The following is a 14,543-nucleotide window of genomic DNA, read 5'->3' on the forward strand; positions in this document are numbered from 1 at the left end:
CTTCTTTGGGGCCCCAAGCAGGTACTCAGAACAGGATGGGCTGCCTTGGGAGACACAGCAAAGCTGGTCTCTAGTGAAGACTCCAGCAGGCATCAGGGCCCACACCTGCCTCACCCTGGGGACAAGGGGAAGCCCTACTGAGTTCCTCTAGGATAGGAAGGGAGGCAGGTGCCAGACTATGGCAAGGAACAGTATCTTAAGCCAAGGTTCACAGTGGAAAATTGGGTTTTTGTGTCCCTCAACTCTTACCTTGACCAGGCCAAGTAGAGTCCCTGCCCCGCCTTCTGCCCCCCCCCCAGTCTGCTGTTCATCAGAGACGAACACTGCTTGGACAGTAACAACTAGTTACTGCAGTAGCTAAGACAAGTTTATCAAGCCCTTACGACACACCAGGCCCTGGTGCAGGATCATCTCATTTGACTTACTCCACACACAAGCTCATCTCTTACACAGAAATGGAAGGACTTAGGGATGTTAAATTACTCGCCTGTCAACATAGTAGGTGAGTGGCAAGCTGGAGTTCAAATCCAGGCCCGTCTCTTTTCAATTCTCTAAACTCTGTCTTTGCCAACCCCAAGGATATGCAAAGAAGACTGAGGTCACCTCAACCCAAACACTTCCCTTTACGCTATAGATCTGGGAATAGTAAGGTCTTCTTCATACCTTGGAGACTTCCCAGTGCTGCTCCTCCTGCCTGGATCCTTCATCCACCTCCCCCACCTGGCAAACTAATGTGGTACAAAGCTTAATCCAAACACCGCCTCCCCTCTGCCAATTTCTCATATCACCAACTCCCATGAGCATCACCTGCTCCTCCCGGGTCTTCACAGAGCAGTGTACTGTCCCTACACACAGTCATGATGACGTGTAGTTATTTACTTACATGGCAGTCTTCTCTATGTGGGCGGGGGCTCTATCTTCCCCCACTTTCCTAGGCTCTGCACTAAGCTGGAATGTGCTGAGCTGAGTTTCTACACAAGGAGTGTGGAGAAGCAGGGGAATGGGCACTGAGATGCGGAGGCCACTCTCCTGGTCAGCCTTCGCATCTCTGGTCTGAGGGACACCTGCTCTCCTGTAAGGGCAGGACCTGCCACAGCTGAACAGTGGCCTAGTTCAAGACTGTCCAACCGGCACACATCTTCCTCACCAGCTTGCAGGAGCCATGGAACAAAGTTCCTACCCCAACTCCCTACTCCATTCATCATCCCGTGCTAACTCAGCCCTACCCCAAACTCCAAGTCCTCACCCTGTCCTCCAGCAGCCCTCAGCTACCCTAGAGAGGAGCCATGACCCCCAAGGCAGTCCACCTGCTCCCATCCCCTATCACCCTGGTTCCTTATTCCCTCTTCTGAATTCCAGGGCTTGAGGGAGTCACAGAGGCACATGCTGGAGTCATTCTGCTTCCAGCCAGACACTCTCCACTCCCTACCTGATCCTCCTCCCATCTCTGTCCCTTTTTCTACATTTCAGGCTTCACAATGACCAACCCAGAGGTACCTGGGATCCCTATGTGTGGGAGCCAAGGGTGTCTCTCTATCCTCCATCATGATCCCTAGCCCCCATTGTGCTCCCAGCAAGAAGAGTGAGGCCACAGCTCTCCCCACTGGGGAGAGGTGAATGGATTCACCCACTTTCAAGACACACAAAATGCCCTAATACCAAGAACCTCAAGAACACAGATACCCACAGAATGGATCCCACATAGATATCTAAAGTCCAGGGGAATGCAAATAGACATAATCCAGGACACATATTTGGGGGGATTTGAAAGAGCATCAACCAAGCACCAACTCCATGTCAGTCCCTTTCCTGGAGCATGATATATATCTTATTTAACCCTCAAAACAAATTAATCAGACAGGAATTGTTCATACCCGTTTTACAGATGGGGAAATTGGCATACATCGAGGCTACACATCTTGCCCAAGGTCACACAGTCAGAAAGTGACCGGGCAGGGTTTCTGCCACCCCCTCACTTGCAGCTGTACAGTCAGAGTTGCTCTGTGCAGCTCTGTGATTTTTCATATCCACCTACCTCTTCTAGAGCTGGCAGAGGTAGAGGGAGATGGACTTCTCGTCCTTCCTCACCATGACTGTGTCCTGAATGAGGTCACTCTTCATAGGGCTTTACTTCAAAGCTCACATAAAGTCCTGCTTCCTCCAGGAAGCCTTCTCCAGTTACCCCAGTCCTCTGCCAGCTGACAGTACTTCTAACATTTCTCATTCTACACTTGATACTGATATTTGTGTCTCTGTATGTGTGTCCTGCATCACCAACCAGAATGACTGGAGTCCTGCCTCTCCAAAGTTGCTCCAGAGTTTTGCCCAATGTTCTACCCACTGAAGGCACTTGGAATCGACTATGAGGGAATTCTGTGACCTCCTTCCCTCTCCATCATACAAAGGAGCCTGCAAAAAACAAAAACATAAACAAAGACAAAAACAAACCAACATCCCCTCTACCTTCAGAGCCTATGTTTGAAGTCCCCGGTGTCCACGCATCAATTTCCACCCAAGTAATTGCTGCCCATCACACACACATCATCTCCTATATTTGAAAATCCTTGCAGTTGTCATGGGAACTGCCTTTGCCTTCATTCACTGCTCAGGCCTCACAATTAGCTTTGGCAGCGGAAGTCTGTGTCAATGACAATCACAGGGAGGAGGCAGCCAAGGAGGAGCAGCACAACAGAAGAAAAGACGCTCCTTTCCTTAGAGATGCAGCAGAACCAGACTGAACCAAGGTACCCGGCGACACCCGAGGGAAACAGGTCAGAGGCAGCCAACGACCCCATCCTCATGCTTCCACTCCAACAACAGAAGGCACCCAAGGCCACCCAAGCTGACAGGTAGCATTAAACACTCTGCCTATACCCCACCTACCCCTCTAGCTGCTTGTGAGATGGTCTTATAGTCTATGAACCTCAACATGGTCTCCTCACCCCAAATTCAACAGCCATGGACCACCAAATGTTCCAGGACCTAAGCAAAACAAGAAACCACATGATGCTACTGAGAAGGTGGGACATAAATGCTGAGCAGTTTAGAAACCTTGGGGCAGCCCTGTCAGAAGATTTCTAAGAGAAACACAAAATGTCTGACCTTCCGCGTCCCGGATCCTCTGGCAGAACCCCGCAGTCTGTCTGCATCATTCTACACCCCAGCAACCAGCCACAAGCCTTCAAGTAGCATCTCTACACACTGCGGGTTCAGGGAGATGCCTCCCTCCTCCTAGAAGTCCTTCCCCTTCTCATGCTTCTCGTGTCACTACACTGAAACTCTCAAGACACATTTCCCTTCGCCACTGGTTTCTATGGGCCCAAAGGCTTAGACTAAGGCCAGTCTCTGCCTTCAAAGGCATCCCTCCCTTAAATCCCCATCAGAATGTACCATCATTATTTGTTTCCATTCTTGTCTCCCTCCCCAGACAACAAGTTCATTAAGGACAGGGTTAAAGTGCCTCTCTTTACAGCTGCTCAGACTTAGCACAGCACCTTGCAAACAGCTAGTCCCAGGTGAGGTTTGCTGAATGTGGCCAGGAGAGCAACTGGAACATCTACAGGTCACAGCAGATGGTGTCCTACCTCTGAAAATTGAAGCAACACCAGGGAGAGGAGGTACCTTCCTCAGTATAAGGGACCTTATAGATCCTGGGACCCAGGAGACACCAGGAAGGTGTCTCTACTCCTTGTCCTAATATCAGCTCTTCATATACTGCCCTTCAGCATCCCCTGCCCCATTTGCAGCGCCCCATCCTGCAGCACAGGGTAAACACAGTCCAGACAGGACCCAGCCCTCACAGCAAGTCGTTCTCTCTCTCACTTCTCGGGCTCCAGGATCATTCCCAGCATCATTAAGGGAACCAGGGCACCCAGAGCATACCCCAAAAGGGCAGAACAATAACAAATAAGACAGGAAAGAACTACCCAATGTCCTCCTCACAAGAATGGCTCAGAAGTGGAGCAGACTCTAGCCCAGCACTTTGTTACTTGTTTGTGACCCAGCATCTCCATATCCCTCTCCTGAGACTTGCCCCAGCAGTAATTAGGAGGGATGGGGGATATGGGAGAATTGAAGTGGCCAATGCCCCCAAATGACTCCATCAAATGCAAACCCCTTCCACTGAGAGAATCTGGAACTGCTGCTCTAACAGCGGCAGGGGGTGTATTTTGTCCACTAACTCCCTGATTAGGTATGGGGGAGGTAGAACACAGTAGAGTTGGAATCTGTACAAGTCAGAGATAGCCATGTAGGAGCAGAGCCACGGAAGGGTGACCCAGCCCAATGCTTGTGCTACCTGAAGCAAGCAAGCAGCCAACTCCAGACTGTGGCCACCAGAAGGCCAGCCACTTATCCCACACTGGGCTGCTGTTCTTTTTTCTCCTTTGCTCAGTGATTAATCAATACTTGGGTCTTTGGATTTCTTACACAAATGACAGAAGACAAGGCCACCACGGGGTTTATCCACTCTGGGTGTGGCAGCAGCCTCAGCCCTACACAGACATAGGCAGAAACCCACCCACCACCAACGAACTCTCCCAGAAACAGCCAGCCAGGCTGTGGCAGGGTTCAAAAGGAAGATGAAGGGGTCTCTTTCCTTCCCAATAACTCCTCTCTTCCTGAGCATCCTACCCTCATTTCATAACAAAGCTGTGAAGAAGTGATGGGCAATGGAGTAAGAAATTAGTGACAATTCCTGAGACCCTGGATGTGGCCTTCCAATCCACCCAGTCACCACGCTGCCTTCTCCAGAATGAGAAAACCCAAGACTGAGTGGCACCAACTCTGGGCGGGGCCCAGGAAGGAAGCTTGGGGCTAGTCAACATAAACAAGGTTCACTGGGGCTTCTGATCAAGACTGTAAGGGGGAAGAGTCCCTTTCCCCACTAGAGAATCCACAGAAAAAGCCTCTCGGGGAAGAGTCACACCTCACTCCTACTGCTATTCTTTCCCCATAGCAGATAAGCCATGCCTTCAAGGGGAAGCAATGAGCTTCACAGTGGGTTAGAACTCAGAAAAGTATTGTCCCTTACACAGAACGCACCACTTACCTTGAGGTGGGGGCTGGGATCCTAAACCAAGAATTCCCCCTGAGAGCTGCTGATCCAGACAGCTATTTCCCAAACCTAGAAAGAGGCCTTGGCAAGGGTTCAGGGACACGCTATGGCTAGCCCACAACACTAAGTCCATCACCTCCTATGATGGTGGAATCGCTAGATCTGTATGCCTGATACGCAAGCCGCTAGCCACACATGGCTATGGAGCACTTGAAAAGCAACTGGTGTGACTGAGTTACTGAATTAAATTAAATTTTAATTTAATTTAAATAGCCAACTGTGGCTGATAGCTACCATGATAAACAGCTCCAGTAGTAGAGCCTGCTTCTTAAATTGGAAGGTCAAGAATACGCTTGATAATCTGTCAAAAACCATGAACCCACTCCCCTGAGAAAACACAGTCCTGTATATTCACATAACATTTGGCTAAAATTTTCAGAGAGTTCACAGACCTTATCCCCAATCCATGTCTGAGATTAGGTCTAGGTCTAAGACTAAGTCTAGAATTTAACCCAAAATGTTGTGGCCTAAGATAGAGGTCTCTTCTACAATGCAGTTGTCTAGAGACTACAAAAATAGACCCAATTTTTATTTTAAATAGTCTTAGCAAGAGACTGTCAAATGTGAATTCCCCCCATCCCCACAGAAGATGTCCTCATAACTTCCCTGCTAGGCAGTACCCAGACTTGTACAGGCACAGGGAACACAGCACTTCTCAGGGCTAGTTCCTCAGCGCTGGAATAACTGTAAATGTTAGGTAGTTCTTTTTCCTAACATATGTTCAGTCAGCCTGCTCGTAACTGTCACTCAGTAATAAAACTTCTGTGTACTCCTGTACACGAGGGGACTGACCTCCTCTTTCACACAAGCTTTGCCTCAGTCTGTATTCCGCTACCTATTAGCAAGCTGCACAGTCCTGTTTTCTTTGACTGTCCAGCACATGGCCACAGGTTTCAAGATAGACTGATTGTAAGATAGACTATCAATATTCTTTTTAGGGCTTCAGTTCTTTCTACCTGCTAAGAAATCAGGGTTTGTACTTTTTTTTTCTTTTTTAAAACAAGTACAAGACTTGGCATTTACCCTGATTAAATCCCACTGAGGCTCACTGGGGCTCAATGTTCCAGACTACCCCGCCCTCCTTAGCCTCTTGTTCTATCATTCAACTTAATAGCTGCATCATCATCACCACCACCACCACCACCCACCCACCCACAGATCTGACATGTCTCCTAACTACATCTTGTGAAAAGGGCACACAGCCCTTCTGCTCCATACGCCTCTGGATTCTTCCATGAGACCCAATTCTATGGGCACAGCCCTCCTCTGCGTGACAGCCACCATATACTATAGCCTAATGGGGCTCCAAACTCCTGAATCAGGCTGCTGAGCTGCAAACATCTTCTGAGAACATTTTTCTAACTATTCTTGGGACACAGACACGGACAGATGGACGGACAGACGGGGACGGACGGACACACACACACACACCCTTTATGGGTTTTCCTAACAACTCCCTAGATAAGAAGAAAACAAACTCCCGAAGAACAAGAATAAACATGGAGTCAATCTCAAGAGGTTCTTGTCTCCGTGGCTCACAGGGTAAGCAAAGGTAATCCTCTTTACCTTTGATGGCACCTGGAATTCTTTGCCTGCTCACCATGACTTATTTCTCTCCCCTTTGCCATGTCTTATGCACTTCTACTAGTCACAGAAGTGCTGCAGACCAGCTCCTCAAACTGTCACGAACATACAAATCACCTGGGATCTGGTTAAAGTGCAGATTCTGATTCAGGTCTGGGGAAGGGCTGGACATTCTGCAACTTGTTTTTGTTTTTTGTTTTGTTTTTGAGTTGGAGTCTCACTCCATCGCCCAGGCTGGAGGGCAGTGGCATGCTCATGGCCACCCCAGCATCGACCTGCTGGGCTCAGCAATCCTTCCGCCTTAGCCGTCCAAGTAGTCAGAACTACAGGAATGCGCCACCATACCCAGCTAATTTTTTGCTACCACACCCAGCTAATTTTTTGATTTAGTGTATGGCTGAAGTCTCTCCAAATTGCCCAGGCTGTTCTCGAACCCATGGCTCAGGCAATCCCCTCACCTCGACCTCCCAAAGTGCTGGGATTACAGACTTGAGCTACCTCACCTGGCCTGCAGTTGTAAGAAGGTCCCAGGGGATGCCAATGCTGCTGGCCCACTGAGTCGCAAAGGTGGGAGTGAAGCTGTGAGCCATACAGGTGCCCCAAGGTTCAGGTGAGCAAGTGGCAATAGAAGTGTCCAGGGAGGCAGGGAGGTGCCCATCATCTCAGTCTCTCATCGGCATCAGAGGGTCTCCATGCTAACTATACATTAGATACACCTGGGGAGCCCCAGACCACTTTGGTCTGTCCTGGATAATTAAAACAGAATCCCTCAGAGGATGGGACCCAGGCACTGGGTTGCTTTTTAAGTTTCCCAGATTACCCCAATGTGGAACCCCTTATCTATCTACGTTGTGCATTTAAAAAAAAAAAGATTGAAGAGGAAAGTCATATCAGTGCCCTCCCTTTAGGATAACATTAAGTCAAAAACTGGACCTCTGAATCATCAAACAAGCTGGCAGGAGATATCATCATTTATTTGCAGAAATTCAGATGTTAGTTTGGGCTGCTTTGTAAAGAACCACAGGGATCCTCAAAGTTCACCAGTTGCCTTTCTAAAGTCTCACAAACCACCTTTTTCTCTATCTGTTCTAGAACTGTCAAAAACTGACCATCAGGCTTATGTGTTTATAACTTCCCACGATCTCCTTGAGAAATTGAACCTTTTGCCCATTCTCTGGTCTTCTGGTCCTCTTTTTGTTGTTGTTCTTCTGAGTCAGAATGTCACTGTTGTCCAGGCTGGAGGTGCAGTGGCACCATCACGGTTCACCACAGCTTCAACCTCCTGGGCTCAGGCCATCCTTCCACCTTGGCCTGCACCACCACCTCTGGCAAATTTTTAAAAATTATTTTGTGGCCAGGCTCAGTGGCTCAGCCTGTAATCCCAGCACTTTGGGAGGCCAAGGTGAGTGGATTGCCTGAGCCCGCGGGTTCAAGACCTGCCTGGGCAACTTGGCAAGACCTCATCTCTACAATAAGTCAGAAATAGCTGGGTATGGTAGCACGCGCCTGTAGTTCCAGCTACTTGGAGGGCTGAGATGGAAGGATCGCCAGAGCCCAGCAGGTCGAGGCTGCAGTGGCTGGGAGCAGCCACTGCCCTCCAGTCTGGGTGACAGAGTGAGACTCCAACTCAAAAAAAAAAAAAATTATTTTGTAGAGACAAGGTCTCACTATGTTGTCCAGACTGGTCTCAAACTCCTAGGCTCAAGCAATCCTTCTACCTTGGCCTCCTGAAGTGCTGGGCTTATGGGAATGAGTCACCATATCTGGGCTTAGCCCTCTCAATCATAATTCCCTAAAGATTGTGATTCTGAGACCATATCTGAAGGTATTCAGTAGAGAATGAGTGACTCAGACACCGGTAGGGTAGCTGGCTGGCTCTCCTTTCTCCTTTCTACACAAGAGACCCAATGGCTGCTCACTCTCTCTGTCCCTAGCTATGTCCCTGAAGCTGTAAGCCTACTTCTTCTTTCTTGTTCTTGCTGGGATGATATAAAAGACTTACTGTTATGAGCATTTTCCACCAGCCTTAGCACATTCTGGCCACTGGACTTCCTGACGCTCCTCGTAAGGCCTCGAACCACTCCAGAATCTGCCTTCAGTGTTAGTACCCCCGACCCTTCCACGTAACAAGTTTGGCATAACCACCTGCACTCAGTAGAGTGCAGCCTGTGCAGCCACACAGAGGGTTCAGTCCTCCTCAGTTCCACCACTACCTGCCTCCTGAGACCACCATTCGTAATTGTTCTATCAGTGTTTCCTCTTTAAGGAGTAATCCTATCTCACCAGCTAACTTCTGTCTTGGAGTCTGTGTCTATGAGGTTAAAAACTGCTTGCATTTGAAAGGCACTTTTATAAAGTCTACAGTAAACACCTCTCCTTACCCAGTCTTCTCTGAACTTCACAGATGCTCAGATGGAGTGCCTTTCTCTAAAGAGCCTCATCATTTCCACTTCCTGGTCAACTCTTCCTTTGTTGTTGGGACCTGGGGCCAGCCTGAAGGATCCCTCCTCACAGCCTCAACCTTCAAAAAAATAGAACTACCAGCAGGCTGGGCAAGGATTCATCGGGTATTCCGATATTGTTGCAAGATGTCTATTTCCAAAGTATCTTGTCTTGATTCTGGCATGGAGATCTGTTTCAGACTCTAAGTCCACAGGGCTAAGAGGCTAGAAAGTGTCCTCACATTCCATTTCCATATATCCTTCCATTTCCCTCATTTTCACTCCGAGTTCTTAGTCATGCTTCTAACCTTGCGCACACATTTTTCTATACAGGCTTTTCATAAAGGATTATTCTCCCAATCTATCAGTTATTTACTTCCTTCACCCACAGGCAAATTTTCGTCAGGCCCAGGACCATAGTGACTCCTTGCTCCTTGGTGTCCAGCTTCCTCCCCCAGCAATGAGGCTAGCAAACTCCTCCCTCCCTCTGCCTGGCTCCACAGACCAGTTTCATGGTTCTTCTATGAGCAAGCAAGAGAATATGCTGAGATGAGCATTTAATGCATAGTGCACGTTTACAACTCAGAGGCTAATGCAGTTGTTTATGCACAAAGATTATTTTCTAGGTGTTCTGGGAATGTTTTGTTACTGTACATTGATTACCTACTATGTGCCAGACATTATGCATATTTTATCTCATTTAATCCCACAACAACCCTACAAAAAAAGGTTACCCCCATCTTACAACTGAGAAAACCAATGCCCAAGATAGTGAGGACATGGGGCTTATTTTGGATTCAGAGCTTTACTGTGCCTTCACACTCAACAAATGCTACTTTTCTAGGACCTTTTTCAAATCTTCATTGTGCTTCCAAGTCAACAACTCAGGTAAAAAGAATGTGAAATCAAACAGCCTCCGACATCAGCGCAGGATCTAAATCCTTCCTGGAACTAAGAAGGAAAACCACAGTAGAAGAGTAAACTCTTTCAGGTGTGTTACTTATAGCTACCCAGCCTGTCTCAACCTCACATTAGGGCCCAGAGAAGTAGTCACCTGCCCCTAGGGCAGGAGGGCCCACCCTGGGGCCCCGTCTCTAGTCCCCAAATGCTGAACTTCTTTTCTGGGTAGAGGGATTCTCTGTACCTTTCCTCTCCACACCCAAAGCACCCTGGGAAGAGGAGTGAGGATCAGGAAATGAAGATGGAAAACCCAAGATAATCTTCCCCCCTTTAGGGGATTATATAAAGCAGTTGTTAGCAGGCAGCTCAAAGGAAGCCCCAAAGGTAGCTGGGAGAGATGGAGATGAGAACTGAAGTAAGGAAAGGGTGCCCAAAGAAACACACTCTCTCACAGAGAGGAGGAAATGCCAGGGCACAGAGATGCAAGTAGATGATCTGATTTCTGAGAGGCTTCTAGGCTGCTGTGTCCTGCCCCTGAAGAGTCAGGGTCAAACAACCTCCCCAATCCTGGGACATGTTCCCTCTGCCAGACGAAAGCTAAGATCTAATGGTTACAGTCCTAGCATTCCGCAGCAGCTGCCAAATGCTAGGCTGGTCCTTGGGGCTCGCTCGCCCAGGCAGTCTCTCAAGTCCATCTCAGCTTTGTAACTATGCCAGAGGTACACCCATTACATGCAGTGTAGCCTGGACAGTGGCCTCCAGGCTTTCAGCCTTCGAAATGGACCAACTAAAAACATTTTTTTGGAGACAGACACTAGTTACCATCTTGTATTTTACTAAGTAAAGACGTCAAAAAAATAGATCTGTTATCTAACAATACCTTCACTTCATAAAACACATTTTCAACATCTAGAAGTAGAAAGGAGATAACCTTAGAACAAAGTACTACTCGAAGTCAAAGAAAGGTAGCTTTATGGAAAAACAAAAACAATCTCCATTGTCCCCTTTTGGTTGTTTATCCAGAAACTGGAAAAACTCCACTGAGGGCCAGCAATGATCTTCAGACCAGTGTGGGGCCCCTCTGTGCTGGGACACTATGAGCGCTCCAGCTACACCTTACCTGACCCTGGGGGCCTAGAGTAACAGCTGGCCACCGCAAGGTCCTCAGGGACACAGACGTCTCTCAGCAGGGTTGTCTCTAAGCCTCAGCCAACCCAGATCCACGGCATCTTAACCAAGACCACCCGGCAGCCTGGGCTAGCAGCTTACACACAAGGATGACAAGGCCCTGGCCTCCCTCCCAGCCCCTTTCACTCAGGTATGCCCCGTTGTTGCCAAAAGAAGTGCTTAAACATGGTTCATATAGCCCACTGGATCCAAGAACGTCTAGCCCAGAAAGCTCAGCCTCCTCATCCCTCACGTTTAATTACGGGAGGAACTGAATGAGGAGGAAGGGGAAGGAAAGGAACACAAGAAGGAAGGAGGTAATGAAACCAAGTTTCATAAAGTAGATCGGGTAGGTCCTCCTGACACCAAAATCCCAAATCTTATGCCCAAAAGTAAAGCCTACCGCTGGTCCCACCTCCCTTTCGGCAGTGACCCACAGGGTACTGGGCCAGGAGGATGCTAACTCCTCCAAGACCAGCAACACAAAGAGGCTGGACACCATCTCCCAGGCTGGATAGGGAGCTGCACATGTGATCCAGATGTCTGCTTTAACCACACACAGGGAGAACAGGGCACCAAGTCTGCAAGCCTGGGTCATGACATACAGCTTCCACAGGGAGTGGACAAGAAGAGGTGAGAAGGGGCGGAAACATCTGGCAACCCCCCTTCCCAGCCTCCCACACTTGGATCTTTCTCCGAAGCCACGGGACCACAACCCCACCAGCTCACAGCACCGCTCTGCACTCAGAGGTCAGGGAAACCCCTGAGCACAAGCCGCCAGCCCATCGCAGCCACAGGTGCCCTAGTTCTCAGAAGCACAGCAACTCCTGGCTCTGTTGGAAGGGGCTTTGAAATCCATCAAGCACAACTACTCCATTTCCCCAAGGAGAAGACAGACCCAGAGAGGGGGCCCGAGTTGCCTGGAACTTGGACAAATGAGTGACAGAGCCAGAGGAGCCCCAGCAGACAGCGTGGGCCTCCGTCTCTGTCCAGCGCCAACTCCGCTGCCTGGAGCGACCTCAGCCGCTACACTACTCTAAGCTGTCCAACTCCGCTCGTCCCTACTTCTGCCAACTCTCCGCTGTCGCGGCTGCCACCAACCCCAAGCCGGCAGTCCACCACCAGAACGGAAGGGAAAGATGATCGATGCAGGGTCACTGCCTCTCTCTTTTCCTCCCACCCCAACTCCGGCTGCTCTCATCCCAATTCCTCTTTCCCTCCTCTACCGCGCTACCCCCAGATAAAGGGAGTACACCTCCCTGAGATGGACCGTGTCTCAGAAGCACATCATTCATTCATGCATTAGTATCTGAGTGCCTACTACCTGCCAAGAAACTGTGCCAGATGCCGGGAACACAGAGATAAAGTCTCTGACCTCAAAAAGTACTCAGAACTCTAGGTGAACCCAAGTTATGGGTTTCTCATAAGTTCCAGGTTTCAACTGACTATCTGAGAAAAAAAGATGGCACTCAAGAAAATGTTTAGGAAAGAAATACCCCACCCCATCAGGGCAGCAAAAACCACTTTGTCACTCCAGAGCTTCCTCCCCGAATCCATCAGCCTCTATCCCTTATCTGACACCATCATTGCCCAAGTCACCCAAGCATTAGTGTGACCTTGAAATACAACATCGAGCTAGGCTCGGTGGCTCAGCCTGTAATCCTGCGCCTTTGGGAGGCTGAGGTGAGTGGATTTCCTGAGCCCGCGGGTTCGAGACCCGCCTGGGCAGCAAGACCCTCATCTGTACGATAAATCAAAAAATCAGCCGGGCATGGTAGCGCATGCCTGTAATTCCGGCTACTGGGAAGGCTGAGGCGGAAGAATCGCGGGAGCCCAGCAGGTCCAGGCTGCGGTGGCTGGGAGTGGCCACTGCACTCCAGTTTGGGCGACAGAGTGAGACTCCAACTCAAAAAAAAAAAAGAAAAAAGAAAAAGAAATACAACATCGGAGGCTTCCAACATCAAGACAAGAAACTTAGAGGTGAAGTCAGACATTGCTGTCCTGCATCAAATGTAAACATCAGAGATGAGGGTGCTAGCCTCTGTGACCCAGCTACTCTCAAACAAATTGTCAGCCTGTAAATGGGCCCAAACCAGCTTCCAATGCCAGTTACACTCCTCAAAGTTGGACCAAGAGGATAGAGATGGGAGAAGGGGCTTAACTGAGCGAGCCTTTAACAAGACCTGTGTGACTACAGCGCCCTCCAGGAGGGAACAGGGCAGCCTTGCAAGGGCCAGCTTACCTCCTTGAGAAGCCCCACTTTTTTCTTCAGCACCTCACACTTGCGCAGTTTGCAGATCTGGTGCGTGCGGCGGTTGGTACAGCTAGTGCAAGCCCCGCAGTTTTCCAGCCGCCGGCAGGGCTCACAAATACCACACCGTTTCCGCTTCTTTCGCCCATCTCCACCCCCTCGGAGCTGGGGCTCACTCCCGGCCATGGGGATCCCAGGCCCTGGGAAGCCCCCTACCATCACCTGGCCCTGAGGAAAGTCATAAAGGCCTGGCAGGTCCGGCTGGACCACCAGGGGCACCTGAAACTGGCTCATGATGCTGCCAGAGGTAGGGGCATAGGAGCCAGGGTAGAACCACAGTCCAGTTTCCTGCCGCCTGCAAAGGCCACCAACAGGTCCTTCCTTCCTAAAACAGTCAAGTGTCTACAAAGGTGAAGGCAAGTAGCTTCAGTCTCCCAGATGGGTGCCTCTTCTCGACCCCTCTTCACCTCCTCTGCAGCAGTCTGATCGGGCTCCGTTGGAGGCCACTCTCCCACCTGTTGGGGCCCGGGAATTGGGGGAGGACACCAGCAGCGGCCCCCAGGTAAGGGATCATCTTGGCTGGGTGGCTTCTTCACTCTCACCCACCCTGGACCCAGGCATGAGAAGAGCAGGTAGGTGTGTGCTGGGGGCAGGGCAGGACGAGGAGTTTCTCCTCCTGGTATTTCTCCTCCAGGGACAGGATAGGGAAGAAGGCAGCGCTGCCTGAAAAAGACAGAAAAGGGAAGCGCATCACTTAGGGTTCAGAGACAACTTTCACGTGCTACCTCTTCCTGCTTCTGGGAGAAAAGAAAATGGGGGAAGAGAAGGGACTTGCTCCTGTGAAGTGCTGCCCAGAACCCCAAGCAGGACGCACTCAACATCCACTCCCTGTTTGAAGGAGGTGGCTGGGGCCTGGCAGGGTGCTGAAGGGTGCCTGGACGACGAATTCAAGGGGGTGGCCGAAGGGAGAATTCTAAGAAAGTTGCCCTCTGCCCCACTCCCACGGGCTTGCGAGAGTTTCACCAAAATTTCCCCACACGCCCCTCACTGCAGGCCGCAGGGGCCTCCCCGGAGGAGCGAAGCT

General features: G+C 49.9%; 1 protein-coding gene across 1 annotated transcript in view; it reads right to left on the bottom strand.

The window, feature by feature from the left end:
* Positions 1-13,753, bottom strand: part of TET3 (tet methylcytosine dioxygenase 3) — a 127,945-nt gene extending 114,192 nt beyond the window's left edge. Inside the window, exon 1 of the mRNA XM_008064379.2 lies at positions 13,451-13,753. Coding sequence (XP_008062570.1) covers positions 13,451-13,753 — 303 coding nt within the window. The remainder of the gene's footprint in view (positions 1-13,450) is intronic.
* Between the last annotated feature and the right edge of the window lie 790 nt (positions 13,754-14,543).

The sequence above is a fragment of the Carlito syrichta genome, unplaced genomic scaffold (genome assembly GCF_000164805.1).
Source record: "Carlito syrichta isolate Samal-C Ts95f unplaced genomic scaffold, Tarsius_syrichta-2.0.1 Scaffold307324, whole genome shotgun sequence".
In the NCBI taxonomy this organism is placed as follows: Eukaryota; Metazoa; Chordata; class Mammalia; order Primates; family Tarsiidae; genus Carlito; species Carlito syrichta.